Source organism: Kryptolebias marmoratus, linkage group LG17, assembly GCF_001649575.2.
Source record: "Kryptolebias marmoratus isolate JLee-2015 linkage group LG17, ASM164957v2, whole genome shotgun sequence".
NCBI lineage: Eukaryota > Metazoa > Chordata > Actinopteri > Cyprinodontiformes > Rivulidae > Kryptolebias > Kryptolebias marmoratus.
The window spans coordinates 26,412,763-26,435,279 of NC_051446.1; the positions used below are offsets into that span (position 1 = coordinate 26,412,763).

General features: G+C 42.6%; 1 protein-coding gene across 3 annotated transcripts in view; it reads right to left on the minus strand.

Annotated features, from left to right (window-relative positions):
- grid1b (glutamate receptor, ionotropic, delta 1b) overlaps positions 1 to 22,517 on the minus strand; it is a 357,735-nt gene that overhangs the window by 168,778 nt on the left and 166,440 nt on the right. For all 3 annotated transcript variants that reach the window (XM_037980854.1, XM_037980853.1, XM_037980855.1), the window contains exon 3: positions 583 to 867. In XM_037980854.1, the coding sequence (XP_037836782.1) occupies positions 583 to 867 (285 nt within the window). The remainder of the gene's footprint in view (positions 1 to 582; positions 868 to 22,517) is intronic.

Sequence of the window (22,517 nt, forward strand, 5' to 3'; positions counted from 1 at the left end):
CCAGGAACCCTGTAAGCCTGAAGATCTCCTTATCCTGATTTTAAGGTTTCCCAACATGTAAAATAAATCCACACACTGTTGTCCTATAGTCTCCATGTTCCCCGTTTGTTACTGAAGAGTTAAGACCTGCAGGTACCCATGCACTCACTTTAAATCACCCTGAATAAGAGGATCTGAAAAGCTAAATGCCTGCATCAGTCTATATCCCAATACTGTAATTGCCACCATCACGTATCGATTACCCTCAAAAACCCATGGAGGCTAATGTGATTTCATTAAGATACAATCAAAGTGAGCTATTCCAGACAAATACGGCACACAGGAGGGCCGGTCTCTGAAGTTCTGCTGCACAAACCTCTCTAAGTCTGAAAACACTGCAAATCACTCAGGACCTCTGGGATTTTATTAATGGTTTTTCAATTATTTGTTTACAGGTCCTCCCTGTGAATTAGCACCAAGTAAATCAGGAAAATCATAGTCACCTGTTCAAAGATTAAAAGTTGAGTTTTTACAGAAGACTCGTTCCTCTGCGCACACATCCAACCACCCAGCAGAGAAAATAAAAACCTGCTGATCTCGTACCGTATTCGATGTCGTAGAAGACGATGAACTTCTGCCAGCGCAGCTCGTCCACCAGCGTCAGCATGACATCGTTGAGGCGTACAGGCGGCCGAGCGGCCAGCGTGTAGCGCTGCCCCCCGGGGCTCGGGTTGAACTGGCAGGCCGTCCTGGGGGACCGGTCGCTGTTCCTCTGGATGTACAGGTGCGGGATGTGCATGGCGTCCGTCAGCGACTGCAGAGCGCTGGCTGAGGCGCAGCCGGTGGAGGTCACCAACGCCAAGATGCCCTGGTTCATCAGCTCGCAGGCTGCAGGGGAGGAGACCGGACAGAGACACGGGTCAGGAACTGGAGGAGGTACAAAACATTCAAAGATCCAGAAAACCCAGAAGGTTTGAACAAAGGCAGACGGACCTTTTTGTTGGTTTTTAGTTGTGATGCTTCTCATTCAAAGAGTTTTATCGATTCAAATTTAAAAACATTTAAAAGAGTCCCAAACTAGTTTTCTGAAGGATAATTACGTCATGCACCAGAGAACAAACTTTAATGAAACTCAAAACGTTATCTTTGGGTGTCTGTCCTTTGTAGTTCTCCCCATTCAAAATGGCTGCCACAGCTAACCAACCTTAGCAAACAGAAAAACACTGAAAGCAGCAGGTGTGTTCCTTCACACAGGTGTCCATTATAAACAATAAAGTGTAGTTAAAGAACAGACCCCCTCTCTTCTTCTACCGATTCCTCTTAGTGACACCTACAGGTCAGCAGGAGAACTGCAGCAGCACCGGCGTAAACAGCAACAAACTCTCTGAAAATGCGCTTAAACATAACCCAGAAAAAAAGGTTAACTTATGTTTTATTCTTTAAAATGTTACTGAGAGGATAAGACATCTGCTGCTGCTGGCAGGGTCGGCCATTTTGCACCGACTCTAATTCTTTGTGTTTTTTTAATTGTGAGTCAGGCTTTATTAAAGTGTTTGTAATTTTAAAACAAATCCTGTTTCTAAGCAGCCACTTTTTATTAGACAGTAAATAATTAGTCTCACTAACTGAAGCAGGATTATTCCTTTGTTTTGTTGTTTTTTATCACATTAAAGCTCAACGTTGAACTGCATCAAGCTGTGATTAAAGGCTGTAATTAGGCCGTGAATCGTATTGGTTTTTGCTGCTCATGTGTCAATAATGAGTTGGATTGTTGACACTAAATCAAGATATATGTCATATCAGCCACTGAGCGGAGGCACGCAACACTAACAGGTCAGAAAGCTGAAGGTCAGCGTTAATAACAACAACATTCCTGTTCTGTGGACTTCATTCTGTTTCCATTATCGGCAGTTTGGGTTGTAATCAGAAAATCCACCTCTCCCCTCACAGCTCCACCCACAGACTGCACGCTCACCTGTTTGGGCCTCTTTATGAGCCGACATGTTGGCATGCAGGCGTTGTTCTGTAAGAGCTGCTCTTTGACCGGCTCGACCTCCAAATATCCACACGCCTGCCGTCCTCTAGCATCTCTAAGAGCTGCTGGTAAGTCTTGTTGAAGCAGCTGCTCTCAAACAATAACAGCATCGTCTGTGACCTTGGCTCTGTACGATCAAACTTGTAGGAGCTCAGAAAGCTCTTTCACACACAGAGCTGCTGGCTCATCCTCCTCTCTGGGTGGTTTTTACTTTCAACACAGAAACAAAAGCTGCAGCTGACACAAACAGGCTAATTAAAATTAAAATGTAGGATAGCTGAAATGATTCAGAGTCACCTGAATAACAAAAAGATTTCATTAAACTGATGCTGGGTTTAGCTGAGTGGTTACCGTGTTTCACTGTCCCACGCATTGATTACCTTAAAGAAAGAAAACTAGAAACATCTGCCTTTGGAACAATCTGAGAAACTGTTTGGATCGTATGAACTATGAGAAACGTGCAGAAAACCTGAGACAAACAGTTGTGCAAAGAGTCAGATGTAAAACCATCAGCCTTCACTTCCAGGTCTGAATCTGTGGAGTCTGGCTGCACTCTGCAGGGATCTGAGAGGAAACCATCAGTCCTACAGAGGTGAGAGACACAAATGTCCAACGTCTACATGTATCAGAAAGAGTTGGTTTGTTTGTAAAAGATCTGTACACTTCAGACAAAAAGTTAGTCTGACTGTAAAACTTCTCAAACTCAACCTGTGATTGTCTAAAAACTGTAAAACATCTGAAAACTTCGGTTCAGTCATGGAAATAATTTATTTTATATTTTTTCTGAGACAGATGTAAAGCAGTAACACTTTATATTAACACAACGTTAAAAGAGATGAACTCCCTGGAGATCCAACCAGTCTTTCCAACAAAGTCAAAGTGACTGGGTTTACAGGAACCACGACGGACTCGTTAAAGACTGAAGTCGTTTTTTTAAGTGACCTGACTAAGACCTTCTTAACAAGCTCGTAAAGGATACTCCGACCTGTTTATGGGGTGGCAGGACATAAATGTTGGAAGGTGCAGCTTTAAAGACAAACAGCTGGGAACCTCTGACATCACGTTTATCTGAATGATGAAATATCTGACAGAGAAGTGGTTCTAAAATAAAAATTCTGAGAAAAGCTTGTGAGCCCAAAAATCCTGGGCTGAACGACAAATAAACTCATATTACTACTCTTTCCATTTCTGACTATTTTGATCTGTTGTAACTTTAGTTCAAACGTCTTTCTAAGAGTTTTAATCATGTCTGATTTCTGGAGATGATCTCAGGACCCTGAACTTGTTGCTTTGTGACTCTCAGTGAGGCCTTGAAGCCAGTTTACTGGAATATCTGACAGCTGCAGCCTCATAGCTCGTGTCTGAAATCCATCCATCATCCTTCGTATGCTGCTCATCTCGGACCGGGTCATGGTGCAAACGACTGGGCTCAGATCCCCAGACATCCGTCTCCCGTCTCCTGTCTCCTGTCTCCGGCTTCCAGTGAATCTTCCATCAGTGAGTCGACGTTCTGTGGATTCACAGAAGCTCATTCAGACTGAACTAAGTTGGATCCCACGGGTCAGGCTCCAGAGTTTGGCATCCCTCAGCACTTCGTACGGCTCCTCATCCAGAACCAATTACCCTGAAGAGAACCCACAGAGGCCAGATGTCCCCCGACGACCCAGGTCCTGGGATCTACGGTCCACTCAAAACCCTCCAACAATTTAAGAAAGGCTTATTCATTTTAAAACTAAAATTTTACTCTTTAAACTCGTCATTGGAAGAATAATAATGTAAAAAACAACATATATACTGAGTAATGCTGCTTTAAATCCTAAAGTGAAGGTTTTCTCTGCCAGAAAGCTACTTCCTATCCCGTTATTTTTACAGCATCAAACTGAATCCTCGTGAAGACTCTTTCCTCTCTGCGTTCAGACTAAGAGCCATAGTTTAAGCCTTTTAGGAGCCTTTCATCTCTGCTTAGAGCCCGAGTTTCTCTGCAGGAGAAGATCTGTCCAGACGAAAAGGTCAAGAAATCCTTCAAAAGGCAGCAGGCATGTTATGACTGAGCTCTCACCAGGGGAAAATCGAAAATGAAAAAAGAAAGAAAAAAAAAGACATCCGTGCTGAGGCAGAAAGGTATAAAGCAAAGCCAGGTCGCCTTCCAGGAAAACAGCAGAACAGCTGGCTGGTCGCTGGGACCCCGCTGCTTAATGTTTGATGAGTCAAACTTGGCTGAACTCGGGCTGAATCTCTCCGAGCCGAGAACAAACAGAGGACAGAGCTTCTGCCGAGCAGAACATCATCAACATTCAGCCACCTAAGTGCAACAAATTCATCTTTATTATGGGAGAAGCCTTCTGTTGGAGAGTTGTGCTTCATCAGCATCTGGCAGTTTTAAAAAAGTGATTACTGGGCAAAAAAACCTCATCAACAAAATTTAAATTGTCTCAAAGATAATGAGACAAATGTGGCCTCGGAGAAAGTGGAACTAATGAACTTTCACTGAAGTAATTAATGTGCAACATTTTAATTAATTATTTGATGTTTTGCCCACTGGATGAGATGTAATCAAAGTCTTAGGTCAATTTCATGAAAATTTATTTCATGATCCCAGAAGTTAGGTTTATAAAATTAGCCTAAAGGAGCCGCTAACCCGTTAGCCCGAAGTTCTGTTTGAGAACCTCAGAGTCTTTTCAGCTCTTTGGTGGATGGTGGTTCTGTTGGCATCTTCAGATTATGGACCTTCAGCAAGGTCAGAACCAGGATGAGACTCAGTTCCTCCAAGTCTGAGGTTCTCAGCTGGAAAAGGGGAAGTGGTTCCTCCTGGACGGGGTGTCCTGTTCCAGCTCTGTGTTCCATGTCCACGTCCCAGAACCCTGAGACATGGAGGAGGCCTGGTTCTGTTCTGGGTCCAATCAAACCTCAAGACTATCAAGGCTTTCTGGAGCCAGATGTGCTGCTCAGAGTCAGAAAGCTCGGTCTCAGTCTCAGCTCCTGGGATTATGACCCAAAACACCAAGAACGGGTCAGAACCAAACATTGGACCGTTCTGAAGAGGCCTTCTGAGCCCTGATCTAAATCGGAATACCTGTGGACACCTGTGGACAGCTGTGGACACCTGTGGACAGCTGAGGACACCTGTGGACACCTGTGGACAGCTGTGGACACCTGTGGACAGGTGCAGAAGTCTCAGAAGTCCAGAAATCACCTGACTGCAGGGATCCCATCCTTTCATTAGTTTGTTTTTAAAATAATTTGGTTGAGTCAAAACTCAACAGCAACAACTGATTTTCATTTAATTAACTTTATTTTATTACTTTTTGTCAGTTTGAAGTTCTTTCAGTGACCTTTGTGGGGTTTTTATAAGACAGGATCAACATGATCTTGGATAGTTCAGTGTCTACATGAGGTCATATCTGTAAAAGTGCTAAACCATCAGTGGATTATTACTGATTTTTATTTTTAGAAAGTTAAACTATTTGTTCATATATAGCATTTTTAGAGCACCTAATGAGTTTGGTTTCCTTGTTTTACACCTTCTGATCTGACTCTGGATCAGTTTTCTTCAGTGGACCCAGCCTCCACCTTCAGATCCATCCTGTCTCCTTCACCTCTGATTCAACCCCGAGAGTCTCTCCCCCGCCGGTCAACCTGACTTTAACCAAAGCTCCAGAAAACATCACGACTCATGGTAATGTCTCTCCACATGACGACAACAATCACCTGCCTAATGAGCCTCAGAAGCATCAGAGGCTTTGATTCACAGCAAGTCCGCTGCTGAAATCAGAGCACCAATTAGCATAATACACTGCAATGGGACTAATAGGTTTGGAGGCTTCGGAAACACAGATAACTCACTCAGCAGCCAGCTAAAATGATTTGGGCTGTGACGTGACTCAGTTGCTCTATGAGTCCACAGTGAGTCATGGTTTCATCTGTGCTAAATGAAGCCTGCACAATATTTAGCTGAAGCGACTCCCCGTGCATCCTAATGACACTTACAGAGTGACTCCGAGCAGACGGCGGGAGACAAAGACCATTAAGGCTGGGAGAACACATCTTCCTCCTTCCTCGCCTTATTACCGTGATTTCTGTCAATATCTCTCTCCTAAATTAGCTTACATAAATAAACTCCTCTTATCCTTCAGCAAAGGGCTTATGGATTTAAACAACATTCCTTTGCTTTTTATTAAAGCCTCCCGGGGAATTTAGAAGTGAGCCGGGGTTAGAAAGTCTCAGGATATCCTGTTTAAACGGAGTTACAGCCACATCTAATCAAAGCAAACATAAAGATCATTAATCTAAAACCAGCCAACAAAGATCCTGACCTGGATTCAGTTTTTATACCCGGTCAGAAATGAGCCTCATTCTTTAAAGGGATGATACAAATATTTGAAAATGCTACCAGTTAAACTCAATATTAGAGTTTACCTGATGAGCTACCAGCTAACAGTTATTTGGAAGAACTAATAGCATTAGCAGCAGTAAGCTGTTGAAAGTACAGTACTGTGCAAAACTCCTCATCCATCCCTCATTTCTTTATATTTTCCTTTCAAGCAGAACGAGTTTCCAGTTTAAAGCAGTCATGATCAGTGTCTCTCAAAGGTTTTTCTCCGGACTTTGTCTGCTTTTTCTGTCCCCACAGATAAAACGTGCACTGATCATGTGACCTGCTGCAAATCCAGTTCTTCTCTCCTCCAACGTTTCACAGTTTCTGCCTCTGGATTAACGAGGCAGCTGGATTGTTTTAATGTTTCTGCAACACAAGAAGACGGGAAATGAGATTTATTCATGTTCCAAGCGGAGGGCAGGGACGCTCGCACAATCAATAAATAAAACTGATTCTGAAGATAGAACGAAGCAAAAGGCACAGATCACTGGGCTGAGAGGAAACAGGAACACTTCCACTGGGTTTTAATCTTCATTTTATAAATCACATCATTATTTTGTTTTGTTTCTGATCCAAGCATCACGAAAGAAAGTTGTAATTGACAACAAAACAAGTTTTATTACAGCTGAGAGCTAAGAGCAGCTTTAACCCGACTAAATTATATTTGTTTCAATAAATATTTTTGAATATGTTTGTAAAACAGCAGCTTCTTGGCTTGAATCATGTTTCTGGTTTACAAAAAGGGAAGTTCAGGAAATCTGCTCATACGGTGGTTAAATATTGAATTTAAAGGTCCTAAAGCTAAGAAATTAGAAAAAATAAAACCAATGATACAAAGGGTTCATTCTTACAGGTAAATATTGGACCAAAAAAACAATCTGAACATTTAAAATACATCTTTTAGTCACAATGAATCTCAAACATGTCAGGATCCTGAACTCTTGTTAAGTTTTCTCCTTCGTCTCACGTCAGATTCAGGAATCAGTTGGAGATTTGCTTCACCTTCCTGTCATCAACCTGAAGTAAAGTTACGTCTGACCTCGTCTGCACTCCTGTGGAGTAAACATCGTTACGCTTCAGTCTTAAAGCTGGACTGTCTGGTTTTGATGGGACATTTGTGATATCGTTAACTTTTAGGTTCTTGTACTTAAAATGGATGGGAGGTGCAGGCGCAGCAGAAACAGGCCTTCATCCTGGTATTTTAGGTCCCAGTTCACAGAAACAAGTCAGATCAGGACAATAAACAGGTCCAATTAATATGTGAGTCCATAAAATGAGGTAATATTCTTCAAAAATGGGATTATTTGAAAATAATGATAAGAACTGAAGTTTAAGCATCACTTCACAGAATCACCTTTTATGTTTTACATCTGATGTGTTTACTCCTTTCCTTCCTTTTGGTTTGGATTTCTGACTTTTCTTTTCATCATCTGCACCTTCCTCCTCCTCCTCCTCCTCCCTCAAATCTTCACATTTCTCCTCTTCATCGCTCCTTCCTTCCTCTAAAACTCGTCCTTTCATCTGACAAACTTAGTTGTGATTTTTCAGTTTGAACTTATTTCTAATCATGGGGAACAGCGGCACCAACGTTGTTTTAATGTCTCATCAGGTTTTTGTTTCTCTTTGAAATAAACAATTACAGTTTTGAAGATGTTTATATTTGGGGTTTGGGGTTTTTTGTCTAATCTGCCTTTAATTTGGTGATAAATTCCTTTCATTGAGCCTTAAATTATTCTTATTTTAACTCTTTCTGTGCAGTTATATGGATGTGAGGGAAAAACCCTTCAGTGGTTGTTAAATTACTTGTTTTATAGAAAGACACCATCCTAAAGTTTGTTTCTATGAAGATGAAGAATAAAACCTTGAACCTGTTGATTTAAAGTAATCTGATTTCATTTTAAGCCACCAGCTGAAGGTGACACAATAAAACCAGGTTTAATTAATTTGCTCTGAATGAATGTTTGGACAAACTTCCCCTCAGCTACAGTCAGTCATATCCCCCCGCCCCCCTTCCATCGCCCCTCCATCGCCCCTCCATCGCCCCCCCATCGCGCCCCCATCACGCCCCCATCGCCCCCACCCTGAGCCCCGCCGGTTTCCTGCACCCTCACAGCTCGTTTTTCACCTCCAGCCGATGGGGTCCTAATTTCTCTCATGCCTAATTAAACCATCTATCTCTGAGGATCTGGAGCCCCATTACCCATAATGCCCCACACCACCTCGGTCTTCTCAGTATGCTCTGCTGCTTGACAATGTCTCTGTTAATAGCCGATGGAGACGAGAAAAAGGAGGTAAAGCTAATATTGCTGCAGAGCCTGACTTCATTACGCCCGACAATCCCCCGGCTTTAGCTTCCCAGCCATTAACGCTCCGCAGACTCAGGATACGGGACTCGGACTCAGGACGCAGAACGGAGGACTGAGGACTCAGGGAGCAGGACTCAGGACGGAGGACGGAGGACGGATACGTGCTCACAGGTGGGAGTGGTTTTTAATGAGAGACGAACACGGGTTCAAAAAAACTAAACCGCTATCTCTACAAATTAAAAATATATAAATTACTAAACAATTTCATCAACTTCTAAAACATCCAAAAACCTTCGTCTCTAAAGCTCGACACAATTTCCTTTTCAGGGATCTAATCAGACAAAATGGTTGACGTTTTGATGTAGAAAATTGGCTCGGTGTGGTCGCCATGGTAACCCCACAGCTCTCTCACTCCCTGATCGCAGAGCAACATTTTTAGAGCGAACCAAACGGCTCAAAATGCCTTGAATATCTTAGATTTTAACCATTTTACTTTGTTTCACATCAACAAAATGAAGGCCAACAAAGACTGAGAGACAAACTGAGGAAAGCAGCAAACAAGTTGAATTCTCTGAAAATGACAGAGGGTGTCTTTAATTATCAACAGCTGGCTGGGTTCTCAGTGAATACCCACAGAGGAAACAGTGGAAGCAGAACTTGGTCAGGGGCTTGCATGAAAACAATCTGCAGGAATTTCACATCTGCTCAGTTATTGAGACGGACGACATCATCTAAATCCATATGGGTGTCTTTTCCTGCAGCCATTACGTGCCTGGATCAATGAAACATGAGGAAGAGGAAGAACCAGGACTGGTGCTGATGTTCGGGGTGAGAACAAAGATTCAACTCTGAAGATTTCCATTCAATTCCCTGCTATATAAAACATCAGATGCTCCACTCTGCATGTGAGCTTTCTTTAATGGCTGCAGACAAGTTATACCTGAATTATTTATGCCCACGAGCCCAAACTAATGGCTGAGATCGAGTCTGAGGACAACCATTAAAGTTTGCTCCTGCTGGATTCTAACATTTATCTTTAAAAAAAGTCACCAGAAGAAGCAGAAAGTCGTCACAGAACCACTGAATCATCTTTACAGAGATCTTCAATGGAAGCAGCGAGTCTCTGTTCAACAGCAGCTGCTTCTTAGTTACCAGAGAAATGAAATGACTGAATGTAATCATGAAGCTTTGGTTCTGTTTGGCTCTTAGATCCTATTTGCCTGTCGGATTATGGCTCTGCCGTTCCAACTAACAGCAGCCTCTTCACCAACCAACGGTTTGGCAGCTCGAGGTGTTAAACTGAGGTTGAGTGTGTGGACGCCACAAACTGGAGGAAGCCAAAGGAACACTTGAACACGTTGGCTGCTGTTGAGTTGGATGTGAAGCGTGAGCCAAAAAATCTCAACCTGTCCTCCCTCAGGACAGTTACAGCACCGTGTGGAGGATCAGAGTGTTGGAGAGCTACAGAAAAGCTGCTTCCTGCAGATTCCTGCAAAACACTGCTGGAAAGCTAACAATCAATAAAATGATAGAAAGTGAAACAAATAAACAATGAAGCCCTGATTGTGATCCACTGATGAGAGTCGTCCAGTCAAACCTCAAACCGACTTCCTGTTGCTCCTGATTGGACCTTCATCGTTCTGCATCGTCTTCACAGCTTTTATTTCCACTGAGGAAACACGAACATCTCATCTCTCCAATCAGCACAACACTTTTCTAAATTAAAAACATAAAACAAAATAAGGTTTGCTTGTTTTTCATCGTCTTATTACTGTTTGCGTCTGATGTGGGATTTGATGGCAGATTCATTTGGCTGCCGGAGGACGGTGTTGGCGGGTGGTTCCGTTTGTTTTCCGGCTCCTGGCAGCAGAACCAAGACGTGAAATTTGGACCTCACTGGCGGCCTTTTAAACATACGAGCTTCAGATAATCAGTTCAGCAGAAACATCGAACAACAACAAACTTCAGACAACAACCTCTGCTCCTCCTCTCCGTGACATCCCAGAGGACCAGAGCCGCTCACTGGTCCCCATCAGCCTTCACAGGAAGCTGACAGGAGGGTCAAAGGTCACCACCCAGCGGAGAGCCCACGGATCAAGGACGCTCCGATTTACCCGACATAGACGAGGAAGACGAGGAAGACGAAGAACTGATCCGAAAATAAGATCAGAACAAATAAATGAAGAGGACGTATGAGAAAAACAAAAACATGAGAAAAAGAGGATGATAGATCAAAGACGGAAGAAGATTATTAGAAGAAAACAAAGTTAATGAGATGAAAATTAAAACCAAAAAGAAATTAATAAACCAGTAACAAAAAAAGATGAAAAAGAAGCAACAAAACAAAACCAGATGAGATAAAATAACTAAATACATGAGACATAAAAACAAGAGGAAGAGAGTTTATAAAACCTGAGAGAAGCAGAAATACAGAGAAGCTTTTTAAAATTCCTCTGTGGATTTAATATCTCTGAAAGGAGGAGCAGCTAGATTAGCCTGCCGGAGGAGGAGGAGGAGGAGGAGGAGGAGGAGGCTCTTCATGTTTTATTGATAAGAATCCAAAGACGGGAGAATCAAACGTGTTGCAGCTCCAACAGATCCTCAGTCAGAGAAAAGTGAAGAAGTCTGCATGTTTCACTATAAACAACAACAAATCTAATAAACATGTGTTCTGTGGAGGAATGCATATCGCCCGCCGCCTGGCCTGTCAAACTTCTCCTGTAGGATCTGATGGGATTAGTTTTTCAGCCAGAATCTGACTGGGCTGAATCACAGCTTGTTTTCTGTATTTCAGGCCACACACATCATTTCACTGCCCACACAGCCCGCCCCACACAACCCATCCCTTTAGTTATGCTACTACAGCCTTAGACTGCTGCAGCTTTCTTCTTGTTAAAAGGGAGTCATTCCTTTCCACAGTCGCCTCCTCAGGAGGGACAACACTCTGCTGACTCGATGACTTCGACTAATTGGTGTTTTAAACCCACTGGAACAATCTGACAGTAATTGGGCCGTGGCTGTTGGTGCTCTGAGATGAGTTTTGTTGTAAATTGGTGCCATACAAATAAAATGAACAGAATTAGATAAAAACACCTTGTTAAAATCAGATCAATCTAACTGTGGGGAACCAGGTGGACACACAAATACATTAAATTATTCCTCCGATTTGTGAATGTCATTTGCAATTTGTCCCAACCAGTCGGACCCAGTGAGAGACGGGCTTAAACGCCGTCATGCACAACTATGGTTTTATTCACTTAATTAAAAAAAGAAGAGAAATCAGTCAAATGGAGAGTTTTGACCCCGTTGAGTACTTTAAAGTTAGAACTGCCAAACGTGTTAAATAAGAATACAGCAGGGTAATAAGTTTTATTTACAGCCACAGGAGATGAGGTGTCACAGCTCCTCTGCAGATGTTTCACAGTTTATGTTTTAGTGCATCCAGTGGGCGTCAAAGCTACGAGGCACAGAAAGAAAAACAAACACCAACACTCCCAATATTAAAGAATGATCCCCTGACATTATGAAAAACTAATTAAATGGGAAAGTTATTTATGGAGCACAAAGGTGTTTCTTTGGTTTCCCTTGATCCTTGATTGTAAATTAAACATGTTGAGAAGATGTAAGGAAGAGCTTTAAAACACGAGTAAACAGTTGAAATAAAACGCGTTTTAGCAGCAGCTACTGACACCAGAGTGATGGACAGGAGTTTAAATGCGTTCACATGTTCTCCTGCAGCTGTGAACATCCAGAGCATGATTCCAGTGATTATCTGCTCTCCATGATGTTCCATCACCTTCACGGAAGACTTGTCCCGACGCCGCTGAACGGGAAACATTTGCGCTACAATCAGGAAACATACAGTCATGTAAATCAAAGCAACGAGGCGCCGCCGGGAGGACGGAGGAAACAACGTGAAGGACAAACACGAGCTGCCAGGGGTAATAAATCTTCAGGACTCGTTGGGTCAAATCGATGCCTCTGTCCCACTGATTTACATTTCAGCTCGACTCCAATGTGATGACAGGAACCGAAACTTCACATGAGTTTGTTCTTAAATTAGGAAACAGTAGATAAAAACCTGCTGTTTAAACTGGGTTTAAGGACGAGGAATCAGTGGAAACTAGGCTTGTATGCTTAGATATTATATGCTTAATGTTAGTTCAATCTGACAGATTCGTGGTGCCAAACGGGTCAGGATCACAGTGGAATCATTCAACTGGTTTTTGGTTCTTTTTTAAAGACTCAAGCAAATTCAAATCATTTGAAACTGATTTAACTTCCTTCCATCAGTTTGTTTGGAAGCATATCTGATTTGGTTCAGGATCATAAATTAGAACCAAACTTCAACCAAATCAGAAGTTTTGAGGTATTTATGGTCATATAATGTTTGCAGATGAACAATCAGGGGGTGTTTTTACAAAAAGTCTGACTCTTTCCAGCATCAGATCATTATTTAATTAAAGAAATAAAGTAACGCTGATGAACACGAGAAGCAGACGTGATTTCTGACAGAAATGTGGAGAAACCTTTTGTTTACCACTAAAGTTTCAAGCATAAAACATGAGGCCAGGAAAACAAAAACGAGTCTGTTTGTGCTCAGGAGGGGAAAACGTATGTCTGATTTTTAAACACTCATCTGCATAAGCTGTGCAGCAAACAAATCTGCCTGCCTCCATATTTCAAACCTCAGAGCTGAGCTTCAGTCGTCAGCTCATCGTGTTTCTACCTGCTGGTTCTACCCAAAGCCAAAAGATGACCAATGAGCTTCTGTTTCCATGTAAACAACCTAAACTGTCATTAGAGGAGACAGGTGAGGAGACAGATGAGATCTGATCTCTTCTTGTGACTTTCTGCCTCATTTCCCTCCATCACCGAAGGACGAGGCTCCTGTGGGTCCATTACAGGTCGGAGAGCCCGGTCCATTCACGTTTCATGAAGCATCCAGCAGATGAAGGTCGGGTACCTTCTGCACCGTTTAAATCTAAAGTATATTTCTGTATATTTTATGTTCACACCTCTTCAGGGTCAATGGAGGATCAGGAGGTCAGGGTGGATCAACCTAACCAGCCTCCTGGAAACACTGACAGCAGCGTGTTGTTGGGAGGTTCTGACTGATCCTGGTCGTGGACCAGAGGACCAGAGGATCAGAACTTATTCTGCAGAGTTTGACCCTCCAGTCTACAGGTGTTAAAGGCGTTCTGTGGGGGAGCTGGGTCCTGTTCAAGGTTTATCTGGTCCGTGTAGAACCAAAGAGAGCTGGTTCCTGGTGCAGATGGACCACACTGGGTCAGCTCCTGGTCTCTGACCCTGGTTGGGGTGTTCTCGGACCGGATCTCAGTTCAGACAGACGGACAGGAAGGAGGGATGGCTGACTAGATGGTGTTTAGATTCAGAAGTGATGCCTCTCCTGCTGTCAGAAACCATAAAGCTGCCCTCGGAGACGTGATCCCTGCGTCGCTTTAAAAGGTTCCATTAAAGGAGCCATTAGGATAATTACAACACAACCTCTTCAGCTGATCTGCCTCTGCAGCCCACGTTCTCCCGCTCACCACACACACCTGATTCATTCACAGCCGTCTCTCCGCTCGACTCCACTGAACGGAGCAGCAACGTAAACATCAGAAGATTTTCTATCAAACTGAAGGAAACAAAGATGTTTATCAGATCTGACGTCTGCAGCAGAAACAAACTATTTGTGTGTTTGCTTACTTTGTGACCTGCTGTGTTATTAAAAATTAGAGCCGGGAAGGTGGCGGATAATAAATGTCACACCGTCTTCGTCTGTGGAAGAAATAATTGTAGGCTTTCTGTGATGAGGAGCATCAAGGACGAATGCAAACAAATCACGAGCCGCGTGTTTGGAGCAGAAAGCCTTGGTGTGATGAATGTCAGCGTGTCTGGGCGTTCTGCGGTCACAAACTTTGTTTCACGTGCATGAATACGTGAGCAGAATGCTCAGAAAGAACAGAACGTTTACTAAAGGCAGCGTGTTGCAGGAACTCAACGGTCCGGGTTCGAGGCAGGGTCGAGTCTGAACCCTGAAAAACTGACTTCTGATGACAATCAGCAGCTGGACTCCTGTCAAAATAAAACAGGTAGTAGCTGCTTCCTGTCAAAACACCGAAAAAAGGTAAAATCACCTCACGTCTGAGGACATGAACAAACAGGACCGGGTTTAGAGCTCCAACAGGACCAGGTTTAGCGCTCCAACAGGACCAGGTTTAGAGCTCCAACAGGACCAGGTTTAGAGCTCCAACAGGACCAGGTTTAGAGCTCCATCAGGACCGGGTTCAGAGTAATTTTCCTCTCTGTGGTTTGATGTGCCGCCATCAGAAGTCAGAGCTCGGTGTTTCTGAATCGTGTTTGTTTTTAATGCTTCAAATGATATTTTTTTTCTCTTCCTGAATGATAATGAGCAAAGAAAATACCCCAGAAGGAAACTTTCAGTCATTTTAGTAACCTTGATGAAAACCAGCAGCCAGGTTCCTCTGCAGGCAAACATCTCATCTTCTAAACACGACCACAGCCGGAACAGGAAACTTCTTCTATAAAAAGACATAAATCTGAAGAACCGGCTCCGTTCTTCTGCATGAAGCTTCTGATTATTACTATAATTTCCTCCAGAAGCTCAAAGTGGAATAATTACTGTGTGCCTTTAAAAAAGCTCAGCTGGACGTTTGGAACAAAACGGGCTTCTTAGAACGACCGGGACAAAAAGGACTTTTAAAAGTTACAATATTAGACATAAAAACCTGTCTAATAAAGTTGAGGTTGAAACTGAGGTTTAATCTAAGGTTTAGGCTCAGATTAATCTGAGGTTTAGCCTCAGATTAAACCTGAGATTAAACCCGAGGTTAAACCTGAGATTTAACCTCAGATTAAATCTGAGATTAAAGTTGAGGTTAAAACTGAAATTAAACCTTAGATTAAACCTGAGATTAAACCTGAGATTAAAGATGAGGTTAAAGTTCAGGTTAAATCTGAGGTTTAACCCCAGATTAAACCCCAGATTAAACCTAAGGTTAAACCTTAGATTAAACCTCAGGTTTAACCTCAGATTAAAGCTGGAGCTGACCCAGAACCCTGTCCTGCTGAACCACACGGAGCCTCAGCATCTCCAGCTCTAAAAGAATCCCGTCTCATTTCCTGCTCCGTCTAATCAGTGAAGTCGAACCCGAGTGACTCCGAGCCTGAAATATTAGCCCCCCCCCCTCCTGTTATCTGCCGTGTTGATTCAAGGCTGACATTTGAGTTAATCTGCGATTCCTGCTGATCCTCGGAGACTCTCTGCCGTCCCTCTTTCATTTCCTGTGTTCCTTTGTCTGCTTTCATCTTTCACATCCAGCAACGTTCCTTTAGCCCTTTTAGTCTCTTTGTTTGGTGATAAGATGGCCGTCCGGACGATTGGACTCGGATCTGCAGCTTGTTTTCCAGCAGGAAATAAAACAGGCATCAGAGAGGACGACTGCTGCGGGGAAATAATCCAGCTGCTGCCAGAGGTTCACACCTGGAACCCAGGAACTCAGGGTTCCCACCGTCCGTCTGATTTACTAATATTTTCCCTGTAGAACTACACAGAGATCTCTTTACTTCCTTTAAAACTATTATTCTGACTGAAACCTGCTGCAGCTGCTCTTTTAGCTACTGTCTTACTAATTTTAGCTTTTAGCCTGAGTGTTACGAATATTAGCTTTTATTTTCTATGGTTTTGATTATTTTAGCATTAAGCTATGGTTTCTGCTCCATTTAGCTTTTAGGTATTATTTTACAACAATTATTGTAAAATAACTAAATTAATTCAGTTACTGTTCAGTTAATGTTTGCTTTAAAAATTGTTTTGTTATTTCTATTTTGGCCAGTTTTGCTTTTTTTGTTAGTTTTGTTAATTTTAGCTTTGGTTTGGCTAATTTTAGCTTTTATTTATGGTTTTATGTAATTAACTTTATTTACCATTTTGCTAATTTTAGTTTTTAATTACTTTTTGCTACCTTTAGCTTGTGTGGATAAAATTAGCTCCTCCTCCTCCTCCTGGTTTTAATGAGCGCTCTCGGCTCTTTCAGTCTGTAAATGAGTCACAGTCGGAGGAGAAACCTGAGAAACACCAACAGGTGTTCAGGTGAGTCTTCATCAACCTGCTGGGAGTGCACACACCTGTCTGCAAACTTGGTATTACAGAGTTTGAGCCTCGGATGGATAATTATTCTCAATACAATCATCTAAAAGTCCATAAAGGTTTAAATTTGTTCTGACACCACCTGTCAAACTTTACTTCACGTCAAACTCATCTGTGGCTCTGAAAACCTTTTTACCCTGAAGAGCCTCCATTATTAAAAGTCTCTGATTTCACTTTTACTCTCTCGGAGACCTTTGCACCCTTTAATATTTCATAAAGACGTGACAGACCTCCATCATCCCTTTAATCAACAACCTTTTAAGATCTCCCACCAACCAGTGACACCCGTTTGCCCTCATTTTACAGCTCTACCACCATCTCAGCCCCTTCACTTTGTTTCTTTTATTTATGTGATCATATGGTCCTTTTTACTCCCCGTCTCCATAAATCTCTTATCAGCTCCCTTTGCCACTCTGTCATCAGTGCAGTTTCCCTGTTGGAGCTTTGTCTCCTTAATAAATCCCTCTGATACCATCATCTATATGCTGTTTCTCTATTTATACTGCTGTAAAACCCATTTATGTTCTGCTGCCTCCACTTTATTTCCCATCATCCATTTAACCCTTAAATGAGCCATCTTTTCTCCCTGCATCCCTCTTCAGTCAGGTTCTTTATGCTGTTTACTTTGCCCCATCCTCCCTTTGATTTCAGCCATATTAAGCTGTTAAATGACTGATTTTCCACATCTTTTGATGTTTCTGGCAGTTCTACCTTCTATCATCTCTCTGATCCCAGCTGCACTCCTCTTCCCAAAGTTCACAGTTTAAAAAAAAAAACGAAACTGTACGAGGATTTGGATTTGACAGCTAATGAGATGAAGGCAGAAATACCCCATCCCCTCCTTCCAGATTGTGTTTACATGTGAAAAGTTCAGCAGCTGAATTGCTCTAACAAGCTGCCAACAACAGGAGCGCGGCTGGTGCCGAGAGCTGATTATGTAACCAAACTAATGAAACATGGAGACCATGGCAGAACTAAAAATAGAAGCAACACCAAACTAGTTCCTGAAACAACAAGAGACGAGTGGATACTGTAAAATACTGGGAGGATTTGTTGGTTTTAGGATGAAAAGTTTGACTAAAACACAATAATTCAAATGGCCGTTAATTTTATCTTACCCAAAGAAAATGAACCCCAAACCCACCAGACCTGCTCAGAAACACAAAGACTCTGGTTCTGATACAATCCAGAACCAGAACATGACTGATACAATCCAGAACCAGAACAAATCTGATCTACGAAGACCCCTCCCCACAGATCTCAGGTTATTAATGAGAAGAACAAGGACAACAAAATGACGCAGCTGTTTTCATTTTATACACGGTGTGGCTCCATCCATCCATGTTCTTCCATTTCTCTGAAGCTGGGTCAAAAAGGTGAGAGGTCCAGGAGGGAAACTCAGACCCCCCTCTGCCCAGAGTTGCTCTCCAGGTCCTCCTGGAGGATCCCAAGGTGTGAGAAGTTCTTCTGATTCTCTCTGATTCAACTATTTTAAAGTTTGGTCTCTTAATTTGTTCTAGAGCTGTATAATCCCAGTCCTGGGTCTGCCTTGGGGTCTACTCCCAGGAGAACGTGTCCAGAAAACCTCCAGGTAGAAGACTGACCTCCGACCTGGAGGGATGAGAACCATGACTTCATTACTTGAAGACATCATCAGAACCACATCATCTGCAAAAAGCAGAGATGAGACTTTCAGGGTCCCAAACCAGACCCCCTCCTCTGCATGACTGAGGTCCTCATCCTGATCTGATCCAAACAGGAGACCAGGGACAGAACCTGAGCCCATCACCACATTAAGGTCCGCTTCTGTTCTGGACCAAAGTGTCCCTCGTTACTGTTGGTGGATTCAGGATGAAGATGGTACAAATGAGGGAAACCTTCCTGTTTAATGGCACCATAGAAAGACTAAAACTAATTACCTTAGATGTTTTAAGTTCCTGACCTTTGATTCCTGTAGTTTCTGTTCCTTTCTCCGTGCAGCTCATTTCCTTCTGCAGGCACTTTCCTCACAACTTAAAAAAATGCAGATTATGTTTGTCATGGAAACGTTTCACTTGCATATTTTATGGAAATTAAATTTATGCAGATAACATCTCGTTCTCCACCCTTCTGTAGCTCCAAAGCATTTAAGGCCCTCTGATAATGGCCAATAATAGTTTTTTTCCAAATTGACTTTAAGGCCAATTTGAAGCAGATGAGTTTTTCTAACAGGCAGTTTTACCTTTGAAAGCTCCGATCAGATGGAATTTGTTGCTGCAGGCCAGAGCAGGATCATTTCAATTATTGTTTCATATGCTTATTAATTTTAATGTTGTTCTTAATTTCCTTCCATTTGAACCAAGTCTCAGCTTCACCTGGGTGGAAGGTTGCTGTGATGAAGATGAAGATGAGTTGTTTGCTGACGTCCTGCAGAGACCTTCAGGCTCAACCAAACACAGGAACGTATCATCCTAAAGATGGTTCTGTTCCTGCCATCTCTTTCAGATTTAACCTCACATCGGGGCAGATTTTAACATTCTTTTTAAAAAAAGAGGTCCGAGGACGTTTAGGATGTTTGGGGTGCAGGGAGGGAAAGTTACAGCAGAACTCTTGTTTTTGTTTTGGTGGCGTTTTCTTCTTCTGTGGCAGTCAGCCGCTTCTTCTGGTCTCAGTTCTTCTTCTGTGGTGGAGTCTGATTATCAACAACTGCTCCACACAAACGCCGGAGCGTTGGCACGAGGTTGTGTCACATTGCTGTCGGGTCACTAGCTTCTGTAACCATGGTGTTCATGTCAGGTATGGGTCATGTTTCAAAGCTGTTTTCATAATTTAATCTGCCAAATAAGGTTGAAAGTTACAGCACTGATGCCTTTCCAGTGAATTATTTTATTTTATTTCCCCAGCTGCTGTAAGCCTCTGAAACATTTTCCTGCAGAGGTTTACACAGAATGTAACACATCTGTCAGCTGTTTGGTGAAAGAAGGAAAAAGAGACAATCTCGTAGCGCAAACTCAGCAGCAAGTTGTCTTTGTCTATTTGCAACATATTTCCTTTTTTCCTCTGAATGTGCAAACTGTTTCTGTTCATCAGCCGACTGTCAGAAGTTCGTTTGATCCATTTTCCCCCCTCCTCCTCCCCTTCTGTGTCTCTCTCGTCCCACTTCCCTCGCTCCGAGCCTGAAATGAAAAGTGAAGCACCTCAGACAGACGAGACCGTGATGATGGGAAATGGAATTGAAATGTTCTGGAGTCAGAGAGGCGAGGTCAGAGGGGGAGGAATGAGGAGAGATGAACAGAAAGCTGAGGAGGAAAAAAAAAAACGAATGAACTCGAGGAAAGGATGGGATAATAACGAGAGGAGAAAGGCTGCAGGGAAGAAGCAAAGAAAACAGGAAGAGGAGGAAAACAAACAAGAAGTAGAAAAATACAAGACAGGACAATGAAAGGAGACATGTGGGGACGAGAGGAGTCTTTAATATTAAAAGTCTTTTCTGTGTTTTTAGATATTTTAAAACTAATTTAAGACTTACTGATGTGATAAACTAAGCTGTGACAGAACCAGAGAGAGCACTAAGAAACAAACAAACAAACAAAACAAGCTCCAACAGGACCGGGTTTAGAGCTCCAACAGGACCGGGTTTAGAGCTCCAACAGGACCAGGTTTAGAGCTCCTAACAGGACCGGGTTTACAGCTCCAACAGGACCGGGTTTAGAGCTCCAACAGGACCAGGTTTAGAGCTCCAACAGGACTGGGTTTAGAGCTCCAACAGGACCGGGTTTAGAGCTCCAACAGGACCAGGTTTTATCCCTCATCATGCATGTCTATGGGGCGATTGTTGTAGCTTCGTGCTAACTTCAGCCTGTTCTGCTGCTTCCAGTCGAGTCACATCATTAATGATGAAGCTGCACGTTTTCACGTTTGTTGAAATCACCACATTCTGTCTGAAATATCTGATATTTTCTGTAGAATAAATAAAAGCCAGCTGGTGAGCGGAAGTGATGAAAAGCAGAGATTCAGTTTTTATAAAGTATAAGCAGAAGAAACTGCCCATAACTGTGTCTATTTCCTCGACTTGTTTCCAGCTGAGTTTCTATTTACAGAAACCATGCAAAGAAAAGTATTTCAGGTAATGGTGATCAGTACGATACCTCAAACACGATCAGGTTTACTGAAGGAAAAAAAAATGCATCTGTCTCCCGGTGAGTTTCATTTCTGAATAATGAGCCGCAGCTTCTCTTTCCTCACCTCACATTTCACAAACGCCTCTTCATCTTCAGCACAGAGCTGCTCTGAAGATGCGACAGTAATCATATGTGTGAAAATGGTTCAAATGCTTCGGACGCCTCGACAGATGAATGAAAACAGAGAGAGACGGGGTGAAACTTTAACACCTGCTCACTAATGGGAAGATGTCTGCTGCAGGAAACAGCCTGAGCTTTAGGTGGAAGAGAAATTATTAGAAAATATACGTCCTGGAAACAAACAAACAAAAACAGGCTGGAAATGTCTGAATGACTGCAGCTATAAGAAGAGCCAGGCTCCTTTATGAACATCTGTAGGTAAATTGTTGGAAATAAGATTTAAATCTTTCATCAGAAACCAGCTTCAGAGAATCTGCAGCTGTTGGGTTTTTGGAAAACATGTAACTGTTAATAAACATTATTCCTGTTCCGAACGCCGCCGCTGTTAATTAGCGTGAACTTCTGTATCCAAATTATAATTATATTATTCTTTGTTAGCATTTCTTCCAAAAATATCTGCAGCTTTGTGCTGATGCTGCAGGAGCATCTCTCAGGTGGGGCTGAAGTTATCTGCATGAATTCTTTATTTATGTTTAATCTTGATAAGTTAAAAAGTATAAAATGCAGCCGTGTGTGGTATATTTGTGGCAACACACACAGAGGATCAGCAGGAACCTCCGGGGTGATAAATCATGTCTTCAGACAGATATATTTCATTCACTTTAATCCAAATAAAAAGCAGAATAAGCGCCAGTCCTGCTTTAGTCGGAGCTGTTTATTTTGTTCTTATTAAATTTCCAACAATAACCCGTTCAGACGTCGTCTCATTTATCTTCTGATGCAGAGTCGGACAATCTGTCTTCCTTTAAGAGACGTTTTTCTGCAGAATTCTGACAATAAAAGCAAACAAGCAGATGTAGAAATGCTGCACTTAGACATATGAGCTGGGCTCCCAGAGAAGTTACTGAAAACATCCAGATGTTTCTGTCAGTCGTTCAATCAGATGTCCATCAGAGGCTAAATAAAATTTATTCTCCAGAGGATTGATTTACAGTTTATTAAAGTATTTAAGACTTTATCACCTGTGGCTGAAAGACAGACAATTACAGAATTCATATTTTTAATTCTTTCTGTCTCTCTATGTTTATCTGTTAGCAAAATATCACTGAACGGATTTAATGAAACTCTCAGAAGAAAACACACAACTGGCTTATATTCCAAGTCAACCTGATTCAAGATGGCCACCGCAGCTTTTGGAGTGGCCAGGCCTCACTTCTTCTCCAGTTTCTACTTCCTTTTCGCAGCCTGCTGGGACTGGCGCCTCAGACTGGCGCCTCAGACTGGCGCCTCAGACTGGCGCCTCAGACTGGCGCCTCAGACTGGCGCCGCAGACTGGCGCCTCAGACTGGCGCCTCAGACTGGCGCC